The sequence below is a fragment of the Erythrolamprus reginae genome, chromosome 9, assembly GCF_031021105.1.
Source record: "Erythrolamprus reginae isolate rEryReg1 chromosome 9, rEryReg1.hap1, whole genome shotgun sequence".
Taxonomy (NCBI): domain Eukaryota; kingdom Metazoa; phylum Chordata; class Lepidosauria; order Squamata; family Dipsadidae; genus Erythrolamprus; species Erythrolamprus reginae.
This window is the reverse complement of record NC_091958.1, coordinates 13,629,911-13,649,214: the sequence shown is the minus strand read 5'-3', so window position 1 is coordinate 13,649,214 and position 19,304 is coordinate 13,629,911. Positions and strand designations below refer to the sequence as shown.

Genomic DNA, 19,304 nt, shown 5'->3' with positions numbered 1-19,304 from the left:
GATTAGGCTGAGAAGCAGGGACTGGCCCAAAGAGATCCAGGTAGCTTTGTATGCAAGTGAGGATTTGAACCAGGATCTCCCTGAATTCAAATTCCATCCCTTTTAGCCATCAATATATTCTGGATCTTGAATTCCACACCTCGGATGGAAGGGCACCTCAGTTGGAGACGCCTGCTTGAGGGGCTTTGATCACAGGCCATGCTATTTTCTCCCCATCATTGAGATCATGTACAGTGTGATATTTCTCCTTGAGCATTGTTCATTTTGTTTGTTTTTCTCTCTTTTCAGGAAGATTGTCGATTTTATCTCACCCTTGAGTGTTTCCAGATCATGCCCATTGAAAGAGAGGCAAAGAGTTTGCAAAATTGGTGAGACCTACAAGAATCTTAGTTGTGTATTTGGAGTACCTCCTGGGAAAACGTGGGCCTAAGCTCAAACCCTGAAGACCGCAGAATTGTATGCAACCCGTTTTGATCAGGGTTAGGAAAGAATTCTTTATAAACTCTTAACAGCAGTTCAATATCTGCTGTTGTCTGTCATTGACTGTCCAACTCGTGCTGTAGAGTTGAGCAGATGTGCACATTTAAAAATAGTCGAGTTTTGGAAAGAGGAAGGATTAAACGTTACAGCAGCACCTAGGTGCCCTTCTGATTTTCAAAAAGCTAAGTTTGGTTAGATTTGATATTTGGATGAAAGATCACACACAGATTCCCAAGGCTGTCGATTAGTGATTGGAAACATGGTCTGCCAGAAGAGAACATTTCTGTTTTCTGCAACATAGATGTGTCCATGATCACCAGCCGTTGACTTGAACTTAAGGTGGAATTGACTATCATCTTTACCTAGGGATTAAAATGGAAGAACTAGACTCTCAAGAAAACTATTATTTTTGTCATTATCTGATTCAGTTGATCTTTATAATGACACTGAACAGCCCATGATCACTGGGTGGTAGTTTCAGACATACTTCCTTACCAGATTCCTCAAAACAGTGGCAGAAGTTTTGATATACTGTACTGCCTTCACTAGAAAAGTTGAAATACATTTAGAGATGTATCTGAATATATCCCATGTTGAAGCGTATAGCCCAGTTAAACATCGGCACAGGAAATGTTTTATGACATTTGGTATTATGTCATAGACTGATTTATAATCATGTTATGTCATAAAATGTTTACAAACCAAATTGATGAGATGCTTGAGGTTCATGTGCTCCTACATATGTCAACAATCAGCTTCTTTTTCACTGACCCTCTGATTGGATATGGTTTTATTATTTGAATTTTTCTACTATGATAAAAAAAACCTGAGAATGTTAAATGTCTTTTTGTATAGCAATCGGGACCTGTCAGTCATACAAAAGATAAAAGACCTATGGCAGTAAGTATATGAGCCACCTACTTGATTCTGTTCTGTGAACAATCTTAAAACTAGCAGTTTTAAATTCAGGTCTGTTCATAGCAACATCATAAACTTTATAAAATCTTCCTATTTATGTATCATAGAATATTCCAAGTTCTTCTCACATAAATTTCAATGTATCATCCAAAGACTTTTTACGTTTTTATTGTGTTTAACTTCATTATGCAAATAGCAGTCTACCTTCTCATACTTTGAAAAGCAATAGGACATTTTCTTACTGTGTATTAATAATAATTAATGGATAATTAATGAATAAGTTAATAATAATCAGGATAGTTCTTGGTTCCAGACATTACAGATTTTTTAATCTACTTTCCATTTCTCCAAGAAATGCAAAATTAGCTGATCCACCAAAACAACTTTAGTTCCATTCTCATGACAAATTGCCATAGTAACATATCGTAATCTAGGTCTCATAATGGCTGTTTGAAATGCCGTTCTCATTAAAAGGGAAGATAAAATATTTTTTCCCGCCTGGCACAATGTACAAGTCAAAATGTGATTTAGCTCTAAAAAGCACCTGATTATAATTAGTAAATGGTGATTTTAGGGCACAACTTAGTGTAAAACCACAGCCAAATTTAATTTATTTGGTAAGAACTTGGTTTAAATATAGTTGAAAGCAAGCCTATCCAACCTGTAGGCCACAGTCCATATGTGGCCCTAGACAGCTAGCAGTGTGGGCCCACAAGATACAACAAAATATTAAAATATAAAGAAAGCTTGTTATTTATGTACATAAACTATTATATATATATTTTATGCAGCCCAAAACAATTCCTCTTCACTCAGTTTGGCCTACAAGCCAACAGGTTGGTTGCCCATGGCTTAAAACAAAGTACAAAATCAGTCAGCTAATTGATAGGTTGTGTTGGCAGTTGAAATGTTCATTGATCTTCAGAGTTGGTCCTCTTGATCTGGGTTTCTTCATGTCTCACCTCCACATACCATTTTTATGTGTTTATGCTCGTACGAGGTGATGATGGATCCCGATGAGCTGCCATTGAGGAGAGAACAGAAACAAAATTAAATTCTTGGAAGGTTGAGATTGGGGTAAAAGAAGCTTGGGAGAAAGAAAAAAACAACTTTGTATAGTTGATGTAAATCGAAGAAGAGGTCTGAAGGCTTGACAAGTTATTGTCGTGCTTAACTCTTGATCCTGTTTGATTATATATTTCAGTTTTGCGATGCAGCTGTGGTTCAATTCAGGTATGCCAGATTAATAGCCTTTTAAACGAAATGTAGTGAAAAATGTGGTCAGTATTAAGTGGGTTCCTCTGATTTTTTAATGTTATATTTCATTGTGGAACAAATCTTATTTGTGTTTTGTACCTCCCCAATACAGAATTAATTCAGGCCACTTAAAGGCTGAAACATGCATAACACAACTTCTTCCTAAATTGTATTTGCTTCATAACATAACTTTTTCATCATGTGAGATAGATTCAAAAAATGTTTACCTTCAGGCCAGAATACATACAAAAATGATGCCAATATATTTCTAAAAATGTCACTTGATTTAAAAAAAATAGTTTAGAATCGCTAGTCCTATATCAGGGGTGTCAGACTCAATTTCATTGAGGGCTGTGGTTGACCTTGTGAGGGGGCGGGAATGTGGCTGAATTGGTGGGCGTGGCCAGTTTGATGCCACTCACTGGGCATGACTGACAGTGGGTGTGGTTAGACTGAGGGTGTGTATCTTCTTTGCCCTGGATAGGCCAGGCTGAAGAGACGTGGGCTGGCTCCTTACATTTTCCTCAGGCTGAAGGTGACCCACAGGCCTTGTGTTTAACACCCTTGTTCAATATCTATGATGGTGAACCTATGGCACGTGTGCCACTTGTGGCAAGTGGAGCCATATCTGAGGGTATGCGAGGCGTTGCCCTATGTCAGCTCCAGTGCGCATGTGCCTGCTGGCCAGCTGATTTTCAGCCATCCGGGAGGTGCGGGGAATCCGTTTTTGCCCTCCTCAGTCTTGAGGAAAGCCTCCAGAGCCTGTGGATGGCAAAAAACAGCCCAATAGGCCTACTAGAAGTTAGTTAGTTTGTTTGTTTGTTTATTTTTGTTTGTTTGTTTATTTATTTATTTATTTATTTATTTATTAGATTTGTATGCCGCCCCTTTCCGTAGACTCGGGGCGGCTCACAACATAATAAAACAATTCATAACAAATCTAATAATTTACAATTTAAAATTTAAACTAGTTAAGAAAACCCCATTTTTAAGCAGACATACCTACAAACATACCATACATAAATTATATAGGCCCGGGGGAGATATCTCAATTTCCCCATGCCTGACGACAAAGGTGGGTTTTGAGGAGTTTACGAAAGGCAAGGGGGGGTAGGGGCAGTTCTAATCTCTGGGGGGAGCTGGTTCCAGAGAGTCGGGGCCACCACAGAGAAGGCTCTTCCCCTGGAGCCCGCCAACCGACATTGTTTAGTTGACGGGACCCGGAGAAGGCCGACTCTGTAGGACCTAATCGGTTGCTGGGATTCATGCAGCAGAAGGCGGTCTCGGAGATATTCTGGTCCGATGCCATGAAGGGCTTTATAGGTCATAACCAACACTTTAAATTGTGACCGGAAATTGATCGGCAACCAATGCAGACTGCGGAGTGTTGGTGTAACATGGGCATTTTTGGGAAAGCCCATGACTGCTCTCGCAGCTGCATTCTGCACGATCTGAAGTTTCCGAACACTTTTCAAAGGTAGCCCCATGTAGAGAGCATTACAGTAGTCGAGCCTCGAGGTGATGAGGGCATGAGTGACTGAGCAATGAGTCCCAGTCCAAATAGGGCTGCAGCTGGTGCACCAGGTGAACCTGGGCAAACGCCCCCCTCGCCACAGCTGAAAGATGGTTCTCTAATGTGAGCTGTGGATCGACGAGGACGCCCAAGTTGCGGACCCTCTCTGAGGGGGTCAATAATCCCCCCCCCCAGGGTGATGGATGGACAGATGGAATTGTCCTTGGGAGGCAAAACCCACAGCCACTCCGTCTTATCCGGTGGGCTCGTTGGGCTGTTTTTCACCATCCACAGGCTCCAGAGGCTTTCCTGAAGCCTGGGGAGGGTGAAAAACGGCCCAACGGGCCTACTGGAAATTTGGAGGCTTCAGTAAAGTCTGTGCGCATGCATGGGGAGGGGACAGAGCAGGGGGGGTTGTGCGCGAATGCATGGAGGGAGGGCATTGCATTATGGGCATGGGCACACGTATGCATGCTATCATAAACATGTGCACCCTTTTGGCCCGAGCAAAAAAAGGGGTCACCATCATGTTCAGCCTTAAAGTGAAATGTTATTGGATCTTGCTTGTAAGCTGATTTTAAATGTGCTTTTTCTTGTTCAGGGCAAAAATCACAGTCGATTTCCCAAGTATTGCAGGATATAAACCATGATCAACTGAACACTTTGAAACAAAACGCTAAGGATTGTCTCAATTTATTTGGCACCAGCAAACCCTTGGACTCTGAGCAGCTGGCCATGTATTCCGACACTAAATGGCAACTGGAACGGAAGCAAAATAAGGTTTGTATTTACACATCTTCTGTGCCCTGGTTATGACATTGTAATTAAATAGAAGGTAATTCAGTAAATACCTCTGGTGAAGGAATAGATAATGGAAAATTAGGAAACAAGGAAAACTGTTAGCATTTATTCCTCTTTCGTACATTCATTCATTCCTAACTACAGGAATTACTGTGGTCAAATGATCAACATTTATGGATTTGGCAACTGGCATGTGCTTGCGACAGTTGCAGTGCGTCGCATGACCACCATTTGCAATCTTCCAAAGGGGCTTCTGACAAGCAAAGCCAGTGGGGAGACCTGGATTCTCTTAACAACTGTGGGATTCACTTAATGACCGTGGCCAAAAAAAGTTATAAAATCAGACATGTTTCATTTAACCACATCGCTTAACAATGGAAGCTCCAGTTCCAATTGTGGTCTTAAATTGAGACCCCCTGAATGAGCTTTGACTTCTCAAAACAGTGGACTATTTTTATTTATTTTTAAAGTATTTTTAGAGTTACTTGATTCCCAGATTAAGAATGAAAGCGGGGGACATAGGAAGAACTTGGCATTTGGCTGTTAAAGAGCAGCTGAGAAGGCTTATATTATATATTCTTCTTGTATAAAAGCAGAAACAGATGAAATGTTTTGATTTCAGAGGCACAAAGATATCTTCACAGTTCCAGCTGAATACCTGGTGATTGGTGCAGAAAATGAGGCAGCACTTTCCCAGTCCTACATATCAAGTGAGTGCCAGAATCAGGGGCCAGATTTATGGATGAAAATGGGTTGGCTTGGAAGCCCCCCCCCCCCCCCCCCAAGGCACTATTCCTGATTTCTAGCTACAGGTAGACCTCAACAGTTCATTTAGTGACTGTTCAAAGTTACAACAGCGCTGCAAAAAGTGACTTGTGACCATTTTTCACAATGATGACCTTTGGAGCAGCCCCAGGATCACTTGCTGTGTGCCAAGGTTGTGTGATCACGTTTTGCAGCCTTTTGACAAGCAAAATCAACAGGGAAGCAATATTCACTTAAAAACCTTGTTACTAACTGATTAACTGCAGTGATTCATTTAACAATTGTGGCAAGAAAGTTTGTAAAAATAGGGCAAACCTCAATTAGCAATATAATGTCTCACTTAAACAGCATAAATTTTGGGCCCAATTGTGGTTGTAAGTCAAGGGCTATCCTGTCTACAAACGTTGTTAAATGTCACAATTGTAATGGTAGTTGGTAAGACGTGTCACAACTCAGACTTGGAATTGAAGCTGAAATTTTGCTTGCATCCATTCAGCTACTTACATAAGACGGTCAGACATATACTAAGTTTTAAGTTTATGAGATTTTTGTAGGGTTTTTTGACTGCTAAAGACTGCACATCCTGCAGTCTTTAGCATCAAGAGGTATGTATAGCCTGTGGATTCAGTTATAGGAGTATCTCATAGATAATTCCTATGCCACAGTTGGATAAATTAAGCATATTTATTTATTTATTTATTGGATTTGTATGCCGCCTCTCTCCAGAGACTCGGGACGGCTAACAGCGACAATAAAACAGTGTACAATAGTAATTTGGTATTGATGATTAAAAATCTATTAATATAAAAACCAAACATACATACATACATACCATGCATAGAATTGTAAAGGCCTAGGGGAAAAGAGGATCTCAATTCCCCCATGCCTGGCGGCAGAGGTGGGTTTTAAGTTGTTTACGAAAGGCAAGGAGGGTGGGGGCAGTTCTAATCTCTGGGGGGAGTTGGTTCCAGAGGGTCGGGGCCGCCACAGAGAAGGCTCTTTCCCTGGGTCCCGCCAGGCGACATTGCTTAGTTGACGGGACCCGGAGAAGATCCACTCTGTGGGACCTAACTGGTTGCTGGGATTCGTGCAGCAGAAGGCTTACATTCCTCTAATTTGTTCCTGAAGAACCTGTAAAATATGCCTTATTATCTATTTTGGATTCCAACATTGGCTGTTGCAAAACCACAAATTAAGTTATTAGGTTTACCTGTGTGGCTTGATCTAACCTAACGTGATATCCTTTGGCATCGAGTGGGTGCTGATAGCTAAGGCCGTCTTTTTCTCAGATACCCCTATCCCTCAAGTTGTTCCTCAAGAAGATGAAAACATTCAGGAAGACGATCGTAGCACTGTATTTTTCAGTGGTGAGTAGCATTGGTTGCCTCTTGGTAACGAACAGGTGAATGGTGCATTCTAAACTTCTTTTTACAAAAGGGAATACTACCCTAAAGACTCAGGAATCAACATTCAGAAAAGTTGATTAGCACAAGCCAATCGATATTTTGTCATTAGCATTGGCGTTCGATGTACTTTTTAATTCATATCTACCCATGCTTCCCCCAAAAAACCTCTGGCTTATATTTTTTGAACCGTGAAATAAGCACTTTGGCATTATTTCCATGTATTCAAAAGACCGATTGGGCTTATTATCAGGGAATGTCTTATTTTGGGGAAAGCAGGGTATGCCAAAGAAAGTCATTCTGTTTCTGTTCTGTTCTTTTTTGTTGTTATCTTGCTTTTTTTCCTGATCTTTTGTTTTTTCTGGTTCATTTAACTTTCCTGTCTGTCTGTCTGTCTAGCTAGCTAGCTAACTAGCTAACTAACTAGCTACACACCCCAAAAAACCCCACACGCATACACACACACACATATACACATGCAAACATGTATGTATGTATGTATGTATGCCAAAATAGTGCTATCCTAATCTCCCTTAATTTTAAAAATTCAGCAAAAAACGTGAGGTATCTATGTATGTAGGTATGTGGGTATGTATGTAGGTATGTAGATTGTTCTGAGTTCGGGTTTTGCCCCGTGTAATATTTTGAGTGTCTATGCGACGTTTCAGTGAAATCACATTCACCATCATTAGGCTAAAGTTGTAAGCTTCGTGCTGCTGTAAATATAGTTATATCTAACTATGTCTGTAGAAACTATATCTACAACAGCAAGAAGCTTACAACTTCAGCCTGATGATGGCGAATGTGATTTCACCGAAACGTCGTATAGACACTCAAAATATTACACGGGGCAAAACCCGAACTCAGAACAATATACATATACCTGTGAAAATCTACGAAAACAAATATATATGTATGTATGTACATATATAAATACATACATACACACACATACACACACAGAGTTTTTGGTGTATAAGGTGCACCCCCCCCTCCCAAAAAAGTGGGTGGAAATTTCTATTTGGGTTATACAGAGAATGTTGCTGAAGCCCCACCCACCTGCCAGCCTCTACCCTTCAGCCTCTGCCTCCCAGCAATTTGCCTCCTTGCAACAAACAGCAAACAGCCTAGTCAGCTTTAGCACAGCCTGGTTTAGCACGAGTATCTGATTGGCAGTTGGACCTGTCTTTTAGAATACCGCCTATCAGCTGTTCCAGGCTGTGGGGATCATCGCTGCTGCTGCCTATCACCACCTCGGTGTGTCTCATTTTCTGCCTCTGCTTCCTATTTTCGGCCTGTTCCAGTTGGCGGGGATCCCCGCCACCTGGGACAGGCTGAAAATGGAGCGTGTAGAGGCCTAAAATGGACACGATAAGTGGCAGCGGTAATAGGCAGCAACGATGATGGGCAGTGGTGATCCCTACAGCCTGGAACAGCTGATAGGCGGTATTAGGGTATTTAAAAGATTGAACTTCAAAATCTGCACAGTTGTATCCCACCCATCCCAGAAAAAAAGTGATAGGGATGGTTGCAGAATGGAATATGTGGTCCACCTCCCTTTAGCCTTTAGGAACAAAGTTGCTCAAATATTACATTTGTGACGCTCCCGCATGCAGAGTGTCACATGATTTCCACCTGCCCCTATTTTTGCACTGTGTGTATCCTGTATGATGTTTTGAGTTGCATTGACCACCAGGAGGCACCATTCAACCAGGTTCGCTATCGCCTCTTCCAAAGGAAGTAGTGTTGACCTATAAAACCTTGAATCTAGGGGACGTGACATAACATGACATCTGGTCTCTCTCTTCTCTGAGAATGGTGATGGGTTTCCTGCCTAAGCAGGGTATTGAACGAGAAGACCTCCAAGGTCCCTTCCAACTCTGTTATTCTGTTCTAATGACTGATATAAATTATAAGGTATAATAAGTAGGTATGAAGAGTATAAGGAGACTATGATAAGTTAGTTTGGTCTAGTGATTAAAACACTGAGCCAGAAACCAGCAAATCATGAGTTCTAGTCCCATCTTAGACATCAAAGGCACCGGGTAACTTTGGGCCATTCAGTCTTTCTCAGCTCTGCTCATCTCCCAGGGCTGCTGTTGTGAGGAAAATAGAAGGAAGAAGGAGTATTAAGAATTATGTGCAGCTGGATATCAAATAAATAAAAGCAACAATATTGGGCTTGTGAATCCGGGTATTGTAATACAAACCAGCAAGTTTCAAGTTCAAGTTTTATTGTATTTATATGCCGCCCCTCTCCGAAAACTCGGGACGGCTAACAGCAATCATAGACAGTATGCAATAATAATCCAATACTAAAAGCAAATTAAAACCCCTTAATATACAAAACCAAACACACATACAAACATACCATGCATACCATTGTAACAGCCTAGGGGGAGAAGAAATCTTAATTCCCCCATGCCTGGCGGCAAAGGTGGGTTTTAAGTAGCTTACGAAAGGCAAGGAGGGTGGGGGCAATTCTAATCTCTGGGGGGAGTTGGTTCCAGAGGGCCGGGGCCACCACAGAGAAGGCTCTTCTCCTGGGTCCCACCAAGTGACATTGTTTAGTTGACGGGACCCGGAGAAGACCCACTCTGTGGGACCTAACTGGTCGCTGGGATTCGTGCGGCAGAAGGCGGTCCCTGAGGTAATCTGGTCCGGTGCCATGAAGGGCTTTATAGGTCATAAACAACACTTTGAATTGTGACTGGAAACTGATTGGCAACCAATGCAGACTGCGGAGTGTTGGTGTGACATGAGCATATTTAGAGAAGCCCATGATTGCTCTCGCAGCTGCATTCTGCACGATCTGAAGTTTCTGAACACTTTTCAAGGGTAGCCCCATGTAGAGAGTGTTACAGTAGTCGAACCTCGAGGTGATGAGGGCATGAGTGACTGTGAGCAGTGACTCCCGGTCCAAATAGGATCGCAACTGATGCACCAGGCGAACCTGGGCGAACACACCCCTCGCCACAGCTGAAAGATGTTTCTCTAATGTGAGCTGTGGATCGAGGAGGACGCCCTCTCTCTGAGGGGGTCAAAGATTCTCCCCCCAGGGTAATGGACGGACAGATGGAATTGTCCTTGGGAGGCAAAACCCACAGCCACTCCGTCTTGTCTGGGTTGAGTTTGAGTTTGTTGACACCCATCCAGGCCCCAACAGCCTCCAGGCACCGGCACATCACTTCCACTGCAACTCTACAGAAAACCTTCCTAATTCAAACTTGGAATGAACTTAGGTGGATTTACTTCCTGTTTCTTAAACTCTTCATTCCGAACAAAGGCCCGTTTGTTTGAGACACAGACTGCGTTTGGGTCAGAATGAATTCCTGTAATCCTTTGCAATTTTTGAATATTGATGCTCTTTACGACCTTATTCTGACCTCCTCTGCCTTTTTTTAAGGAGGAAGATGTTAATTGGATTTTCTTTACATCGCAGATTCTGCAAGTTCCGATGGTTCTTTAGAGAATCCCTGGGATGTGGTCCCTGGAATAACCTTAAACACCTCCAGTGGTGAGTGAGATCAGAAGCTAACCATCACCTTTAATCACTACTTTTTGTGTGGTGTGTTTGTGTGTGTCTAGAATTCTGGGAGTTGAAGTCCACAAGTCTTAAAGTTGCCAAGCTTGAAGATCTCTGATTTAAATATAAGCAAGATGGATACAGTAAAATTTAATGCTGTTTAATCCTGGGATGGGGGATGGGAGCAATGTCTCATTTGCAAAAGTATTTCCTATTTAGATATCTGTCAGCTGTACTCTGATATCAAAGTGTGAGAAACTTCATATTACATTTTTGGGGGGTTATGTGCATTTGTGTTCTTCTTAAAGCTGTTGTTTGTGCACTAGATGTAGGGTATCTGTTTCCAGGCATGGTGGCTCAGTCCTGGTACATGTCCCAAAGGTGATTTTTCAAAAGGCAACTGGATTTTGTTTCAGTTCTCGCCCGAGAAGCTTCCTTCACTTCTGACTGGAAGAAGGCAACGACTTCTTCAGAATTGAAGAAGCTTCTTGGATGAGAAGTGAAATATCGTCAAGGGAAAAAAATAAATCGTAATAAAACACCTTTGGGACAACCATGACCTGGAGGACTAAGAGTCTCCAGAGACTTAAAAACAACTGAATTTCCTCTCTTTTTTTTGCACTTTGATGACAGATGCTTCTGGCACATCCCAGGGCCTCCCCCAGACCCAGCAAATGCTTTTGGCCAGTCCTGCTGAAGGAGCCAACCCGGACTCCAACACTCGCATCTCACATTTCCCGGAGCCTTGTGATAATACACCTCGCCGTAGCTCTGAGCACGCTGCCCCACCGAGGATTCCTTCACTATTTCATCTTCAGAACAGTGAATTTATCATCGAAACAGCCAGTCAGAACCCTGACCTGGTTACCTCCACCACATCAAGCAAGGCCAGCCTTCCGTGTGGCCAGCCGTTAAATAAATCCAACCTTCACAATTCTGGGTTTTCTTTTTCTCCTGTTTGTCATTCCAACGAGGGCAACCTCTCCTTGCAGTCAGTGTCCGAAAACAGGAAGGGCTGTCCATCCCTTGGCCATGGAGCTAAGGGCGTGACAGCTAGGTGGAAATACCTTGAAACCGAGAAATACGTGTCAGCTCAAAGGAAACGGGTGCCAAACGAAGGGGAACCTTCTCAGGCTCCAACTGGTAGTAGTAGTGATCTGGAAGCTGTAGGGCATTGCTCTACTGAGACTGTTGCAGGAACTAGTACTCCAAGTAAGAGAGGTGAAAGTCGGGACCTTCCCTTGAAATTTGAAAGTACCTCCAAGAAAAGGCGGTTGGAAGAGATTCAGGAAGATCAGTCGCTCGCATTTCCCTGTTGCAGCTGTAGAGAGAGAGATCTGGGAAAAAGAAGCGAGCAGGAACCAATAGGAATGGTCACCGGGAAATCAAAGCAAGTTGGAGTCCAACAAAAGGTAAATCTGCCATCTGAGCGAAGGAAAACAATAATAAATATCTCTAAAGCTTTGTTTCGTGACCAGAGAGAGTGGAAGTAGAAATTCCAATCTTTTCTCTTGGGATAGTTTTGCTATGTTTTGGTTGCCAATAAAAAATTATATTCAATCAGTAAAATCTCACCAATGCAGGTAAATCCTTTGCCATAATTGAACCTGGCAAATGACCCACCAGATTTTATCACTTTTTCAAAGTGGGCCCTTCAAGTGAACTCATTGTTTACTAAGGATGGATTTTTACCAGGAATTGGAAATAAATCCTGGTTTTTGGCAAAAACACCATAAATTGGGGTCATGTGACCAAAGGACACCTGTAAACGACCATCAATGCTGGCTGGTTGCCTAGCACCCAAAATAACCAGTAGGTAGTTGTCAGAACTTCAGAATAAGATCGTAAGTAACTTAGGGATGGGAGGATCAGAGGATGTCAATCTTTAGTTCAAACAGTCATTACACCACTGTAGTAAGTTTAGGTCTATCGTTAGTTATATTTAGTGAGAAACCCTAAAGTGGCAACCTTTAACATAAGATTTTTCTCATTTGTGGAATGTCAGTCCTCAACTTTAGGAAAACAGCTGAGCCCAAAATTTATGTTGCTGACACATTTGTTAAGTGCATCTCTGGTTGAGTAACTCTGGCTTCCCCGTTGACTTTGCTAAAAGATGATCACATGACATTGTGGGGCACTGCAGCCGCCAAAAATATCAACCAGTTTGCCAAGCGTCCGAATTTTGATGATGTGATCCTAAGGATGCTGCAATGCTCGTAAGCATGAAAAACAGTCCCCCCCCCCAAGTAACATTGAACAATCATTAAATGAGCTGTTGTAAGTTGAGGACTACCTGTAGTTGAATTTAGGTGGGACTTAAAGCACACTTTGGATCCCTGTGGGGAACTTATTGCTGATTTCTTCCTCAACACCTTCCAACTCTTATCTCACCCCCAAATTGTTCCAAAATAGTGATTTAAATATGACCAGAATTTTTAAAAAACAAGCATTCATTTTGCTTCTCTCTCTCCCTCCCTCCCTCTCTCTCTTATATTATCTATCATTTAATCTATTTTATCTATCATATAATCTATCATATTATCTATCATATAATCTATCATATTATCTATCATATAATCTCTCTCTCTCTCTCAGGAGAACGCGACAGGAGATGGTTTTCCCGTTATAAACAACCCACCTACCCCAGACCTCGCCGCTCAAGTGCAGTCTATAAGGTTAGTCTCTTTCCTAGCTAGTCACACATACGATGATAAAGATCTATGTCAGGGATGAAATCCAACAGGTTGTGTAGAACCGGTAGGAGAAATTTTGAGTAGGTTGGAGAACCGGCAAATACCACCTCTAGTTGGGGCCAGAGTGGGGAGGGAATGGGGATTTAGCAGTATCCTTTCCCTGCCACGCCCACCAAGCCACACCCACAGAACCAGTAGTAAAAAGAAAATGGATTTCACCACTGGTCTTACGTGGCATGTGCTGGGCCAGGAAGAAGCATACATTTATGGAGAAGAATTTGTGCAGTGACTGCTGCTTTCCCATAAAATCACGCTAATAACCCCAGATTTTCGCTCCCGAGACGCAGCACATTTGAATATTTGCTTACCTCTAGGTCCTTCTTCTTTCATGGTTCTTGTGTCTCGTCTCTAGGTTTTCAAGAGCACTACTGGGATGGGCACGCTGGATTTTCAGCAATGCGGACAAGCAATAAACTTCCCTAAGCTTCCTTGATCTCAGGTTGAATTACGTAGACATTTTTATTATGGTTAAGCCGTTTGGTTTTTTAAAAAAAAGTTCTGTTTTTTCTGAAGATGGTTATTGTTGTTCCGATTTCACATACAGTTAAAAGAAAGGAAGCCATCACCTTTTCATCTAAGGTGGTTTGGATGTCTCCAGCAAAGATTGCTGTGATTGTTTGATAACAAAGATGTGCCACCTGGTTCTTTTAAGGGTGGCTGAGTGACAATGCCATAAGACATAATGTGCCTACTTATATAAACTATAAGTGGGATTCCGCTATAAACGCAAACCTGTTTGTATGTTTTTGTTTTATAACTTGTTAAAATAAACTGGCAACCAATACAGCTTGTCTTGTACATCATAAAGATAAAGAGTTATTTTTAAGTACCGGGGAAGCTGGTTTTTTTTTTTATAGTTGGTTGTAAATACAATGCAAAGACATTTAGTCTTTAGAAGTTGATATATGGAAATTACAGTTCCTAGACTAGTGAGCCCTGGCTTGCAAAACCTGTAATTTTATCTCCAAAGAGGGATTTGCAGGTATTTTAAGGAGTGTATCCATTTTTGAAGTTAGAAAGGATCTGTAGCCTACGTGCCTTTAGAGCTGGTCTGTTTTCCTCCTTTAAGAGGCACTTTAGTCAGAGAAGTACAGTATATTCTCGGTCTAAATGTTACATATTGCACAATTTACTTGTCCCTTAGGGTCTCAGGAGTTTGTAGAGAGTTAAATCCATAAAACAGTAGCACATAGCTAGAACCACAGTGGGTTTTTTTTAATGCAGTTAAGTCTAGAATACAACATTTCATTTATGGGTACAACTCCAGTCTGGTTTGTTGCAGTGAGTGAGATGCCACTAGGAAGCCTGCAACACATGAAGACAAATAATACCTTTGATGTTATTCTCTGGTGACAGAGTTTATATCTTCATGCTTCTAAAGAAGCAAGTTCCATTGCAAGTTGTGCCGGATACTCATTCATCTGTTTTATCTCTTTTACAAAAAAAATGGATGCAATTGTTTTTTGTAGCGTTCAGAGTTCAGAATTGTATGAAGAACTGTTTTTGCCTGTTCTCAGTCTACTATCAGTTTCCTTAGATAATTGCAGGAAAGCAATGCTAAATTTGTAGAGCATTACAGGAGACGGATATAAGCTACCTGTCATTAAGAACTTGAATGTGGCATCGAGAAAGACCATATGGAAGAAGCAGAGGGGTTATTCCCCAGCTTTGGCCTTGCCCCGGAGCCTCCGCCTGCTCGCCAGCCATTGCCCGTTAAGTGTGACACATCGGCCAGATTCCCCTCCTTCAGAAACCACGGCCCTTAATCTCCCCATTTCCTCCTCCATGACCACCTCTTTTTTTATCCCACAGCTAGCTGCCAAAGTAGGCAAGTTAGGGCTGAGTTGTCACCACTAGGCTCTCTGCCAATCTGCATCTTGCCCCCCTTGTTGCGAGATGCTGGCAACCGCTGTGTCTTTTTTTTCGGTGCGGCCAGAATCTAGCCACACTAAAAAGAAGACATGGAGGCCGCAGGCACCTCACAAGAAGGGTTGTGAGATGCAGACTGGCAAGCCCAGCAGCAACGGCTCAGCCCTGGCTTGCCTTCCCTGACAGACAGCCGTGCGAGGAACGTAAGGTCATGACCGCAGGAAGAGGCGGTCGTGATACAGGAAGTGGGGAGATGGGGCATTATGTCACGCTTAAGGGAGTGAGTGGCGAGCGGATAGAGGCTCGGGGACCTTGAGGGATGGGTGATATTAAGGAAAAATGTATTCATTTTTTTCCTACCGGGTTCTGTGGGTGTGGCTTGGTGGGGTGGAGGCCATGTGACTGACTGGGCGTGGCTAAGTAGATTGCTCATAGTAAGGTCACATGACCCACCAACTAACCAAGCCACGCCCCCAGAACAAATAGGGGAAAATTTTGAATCGCACCGCTGGGAAGATGGTAAAACATTCATTACTGTAATACAAATACATCTACTGAAATGCAACACAAATTCAATATTTCTTGCTTTCAGTGATGAATGGTTTCCACAATGGTATATTTGCAAAAAAAAAAAAAAAAGCTATAAAGGTAATAAACACTTGTATGCCAACATCAATGTGAATTAAAATGCTTATTTTTAATCATTTTTGTCATCTCCTTTCCTTTAATTACAAAATACTTCATATAGCTTACATGCTTGATAAAATGTTTTGAAAATTAAAACAAATTAGGAAAAATACAACAGCACAGCTCTCGATAAAAAATATACCTTGTGTGCCAATTTTCCAAATTCGAGCACAGTCACTCAAACATAGTTTGAAAGTTAAAATAAAATTCTGTGATTCTTTGCTTTAAAATAAGGACCTTAATGTAAATAAATGGGCTATTTGTGCTAGAATATTTTTAAAAGATGCATGCAATAATCACCTGGTACTAGATGGCAGATACGGTTACAAGGAGCTCAACTCCCACTGAGCGTCTCTTGTGGTTGAGGATGATTGGCAATTGAACCATTATGCCAAAATGTTATCTGTGTGGAAACAGGTTGGGGTGTATGTGGCGTTGCGCTAGTAGACACTGTTGTGATAACTCTGCATCTGCATATATCCTCCATTAGCTTAACTGGGCTGTGGTTCATAATTCTTCGTTCTCTCAATCCAAATTCACCGATAGCTAGAAGTAATCTTCCCCCCAGAGGATGGGATCCCAAACAGGGAACCTCTCAAATGAAAGCTATATAATTTTTCCAGTCCTCTCGAGAACATAACTCAGATTATCCGAGCACCACATATTTTTCCCCTCCAGTGTCTTGAAAAAAAGGCTAGTGGTGAAAGTACCGAATACTCTACGAAACAGCTGCAATTTTTTTTTTCAGAGTATGTAACTATATTTAACACAGTGTTCAGTGTGGAGAAATATGTACTTATCCTTTCGTCTATGTGCTAGTGCTTTGGATGTAAGGAGTTGTAACAAGTTAAGCGATTGATATTGTAAAAACTACTTCCTAGAGCCTCCTTAAAAGCCAATGGATTGGGGTAAAGTGTCCTCTTTCAGGAAAAGGCTGCAGATCCTGATTGGTGAGACAAGGCTACGGGATAAGCATCTTCTCTATGACTTTGGACAGAAACACCAAGCTTGGTTGTGATGCCCTCACGTTTTCCCGCGATAAACGAAAAGCCTTCTCTATCCCTCCCATCTTCTCTGCCACAGCAAAGCACTGCTGAATCTGGTAGCAACGTTAACGGAGGCCTAACAACACTGGAATAAATGAGATGGGAACGATTGCGATTTGGAAGATTTAATCGTGGGCAGGAGGAACTGCGACCTCATTTGGGTTAACCTGGCTGGAAGCTGCTACAATGCGTGTTGTTCCTCCTACCTTGTTCACGCCAAGCCTCTCCGTTAATGCTATTTGTTCTAGCATGACGGTATTGTTCCTAGAACTACAAAAGGATGCGGACAGAAGGAAATAAGACCTTAAGGACAAATATGGTATAGGATAGCAGCGCAGTAAGTTTGTTGCTATGAGAGACATGTACCTGGTTTAACTGATTGCCCGCTTTTAACTCCCCTAACAAACCACAAACTAGCCTAGTCTCAAATTTTCCAAAACATACAAGGCAAGCAAGTTTACTGTATGTAAAATAACCCCTCCCCCCCATCCCGCCTGCTGGTGGTTCTCAGTTTCTGGCACTATAACATTTGTTCACATCTGGTACCAACTGTACATCTTCTGCTGGAAAAAGACCGGTTTCCTGCAGACTTCTTTTTTTTTTTTTTTTTTTGAGATTTTGGCTTTTCTCACACAAACCGTTAGAATACTGGGCACTTGGATGAGCGCGTACAAGGATGAAAGATGAAGCGGGGCGATCCAGAAAGACGTGCAGGAGATTAGATGCCACTATCCCATCGCTGGAAATCCCAGTTCTTCCAGCCAAGGAGCTATGGGAGGGTCCGGTCTCTTGTTCATCCTTGTACCAAAGAACTCGAACCCTTGCCGCTGGTCGTTGCTTCGAATCGTAAGCCTTCGCTCTGTCCTCCTCCTCCAATGGAGCAGCCGTCATGCAGAATCATTCAATGCTCGTGTATTGGAGACTTGGAGAGGGGCACAGCAGTTCTTTGGTCTAACGCTGTATTTTGTCCATTCTTTAGAGTTTGTTCTATAGCCTGGGGCAGCTCCTCTTCTTCTGTTTCTGCTCTTGAGTCAGACTCAGCCACACTCTGTTCCAGTGGGGGAGGACCTAGGAAAAAGTCGCCGCAAATGGTCAGCACAACTGGATTACAGCATAAGAACATAAGAAGAGCCGTGCTGAGTCGAGCCAAAGCCATCGAGTCCAGCATTCTGTGTCACATAGTGGCCCACCAATTGTACATGGGGATCTTGAGCAGAAAGAGAAGGCAAAACCTTCCATTTCCATTGACCCCCAACAAATGGTACCCAAGGGAACCCTGCTTGCCTCCACCAACATAGAGGCAGCACTTGGACATCCGTTTCAGTAGCCACTGATACACTTGGCATCCATGAATCTCTCTAATTCTGCCTTGAAGCTATCCAGGCTGACGGCTGTCACAATCTCTTCTGGAAGTGAATTCCATAAACCAACGACCCTCTGGGTAAAGAAATATTTCCCTTTATTTGTCCTCACAACAGCCCAATTCCCCGGATTCCCTGATTGACAGCATCCCAATCCACAACTGGACTGATTTACAATATCAAGGGGACTCCAAGAAATCAGAATTGAGAGAACCTCTAGTCCCCCGTGCAAAAGATGCTTTAATGCTCTTCAAACAACCTAGGCATTAAATGGAGGTTGGCTGAGCATTGTACATTTTATGTGATTCTACCCCTAAGCTTTGAGCCACGGTGGTGCAGTGGTTAGAGTGCAGTGCTGCAGGCTACTACTGGTAGCTGCCTGGAATTTGGCAGTTTGAATCTCACTGGGCTCAAGGTTGACTTAGCCTTCCATCCTTCTGAGGTGGGTAAAATGAAGATCCAGATTGTTGGGGGGCCAAGAGGCTGACTATAAACTACTAAAAGAGGGCTGTAAAGCACAGTGAAATGGTATATGGGTCTAACTGCTATTGCCCTTCCTTCCTTCCTTCCTTCCTCCCTTCCTCCCTCCCTCCCTCCCTCCCTTCCTCTCTTTCTTCTCTTTTCCCTCACATGTCTTCCTTCCTTGCTTCCTTCTTTCCCTGTCCTTCCTTCCTTCCATCCATCCATGACTTGCAGTGGTTAGAAGGCAGTGCTGCAGGCAACTCTGCCCACTGCCAAGAATTCAATCCTGACTGACTCAAAGTTGACTGTCCGGTAAAATGAGGACCCAGATTATTGGGGGCAAGAGGCTGACTCCGTAAACTGCTTAGAGAGGTAAAGCCCTGTGAAGCGATATATAAGTCTAAGCGCCATTGCTATTAACAATGATCATAGTCGTCCTGTCCTAAAAGTTTGGAATGAATGT

General features: G+C 42.5%; 2 protein-coding genes across 3 annotated transcripts in view; one reads left to right on the top strand and one right to left on the bottom strand.

Moving 5' to 3' along the window:
* Positions 1–15,986, top strand: part of LOC139171872 (adrenocortical dysplasia protein-like) — a 29,823-nt gene extending 13,837 nt beyond the window's left edge. The window contains exons 5-14 of one of the 2 annotated variants that reach the window (XM_070760344.1): positions 289–368; positions 1,336–1,380; positions 2,603–2,631; positions 4,770–4,948; positions 5,592–5,679; positions 7,024–7,101; positions 10,580–10,654; positions 11,297–12,075; positions 13,259–13,338; positions 13,769–15,986. In XM_070760344.1, coding sequence (XP_070616445.1) covers positions 289–368; positions 1,336–1,380; positions 2,603–2,631; positions 4,770–4,948; positions 5,592–5,679; positions 7,024–7,101; positions 10,580–10,654; positions 11,297–12,075; positions 13,259–13,338; positions 13,769–13,829 — 1,494 coding nt within the window. In that variant the 3' untranslated portion in view covers positions 13,830–15,986. The remainder of the gene's footprint in view (positions 1–288; positions 369–1,335; positions 1,381–2,602; positions 2,632–4,769; positions 4,949–5,591; positions 5,680–7,023; positions 7,102–10,579; positions 10,655–11,296; positions 12,076–13,258; positions 13,339–13,768) is intronic. The other variant, XM_070760345.1, reaches the window with a different exon arrangement.
* CARMIL2 (capping protein regulator and myosin 1 linker 2) overlaps positions 15,962–19,304 on the bottom strand; it is a 111,995-nt gene continuing 108,652 nt past the window's right edge. The window contains 1 exon segment of the mRNA XM_070760343.1: positions 15,962–18,086. Within this exon segment, the coding sequence (XP_070616444.1) occupies positions 17,920–18,086 (167 nt within the window). The 3' untranslated portion in view covers positions 15,962–17,919.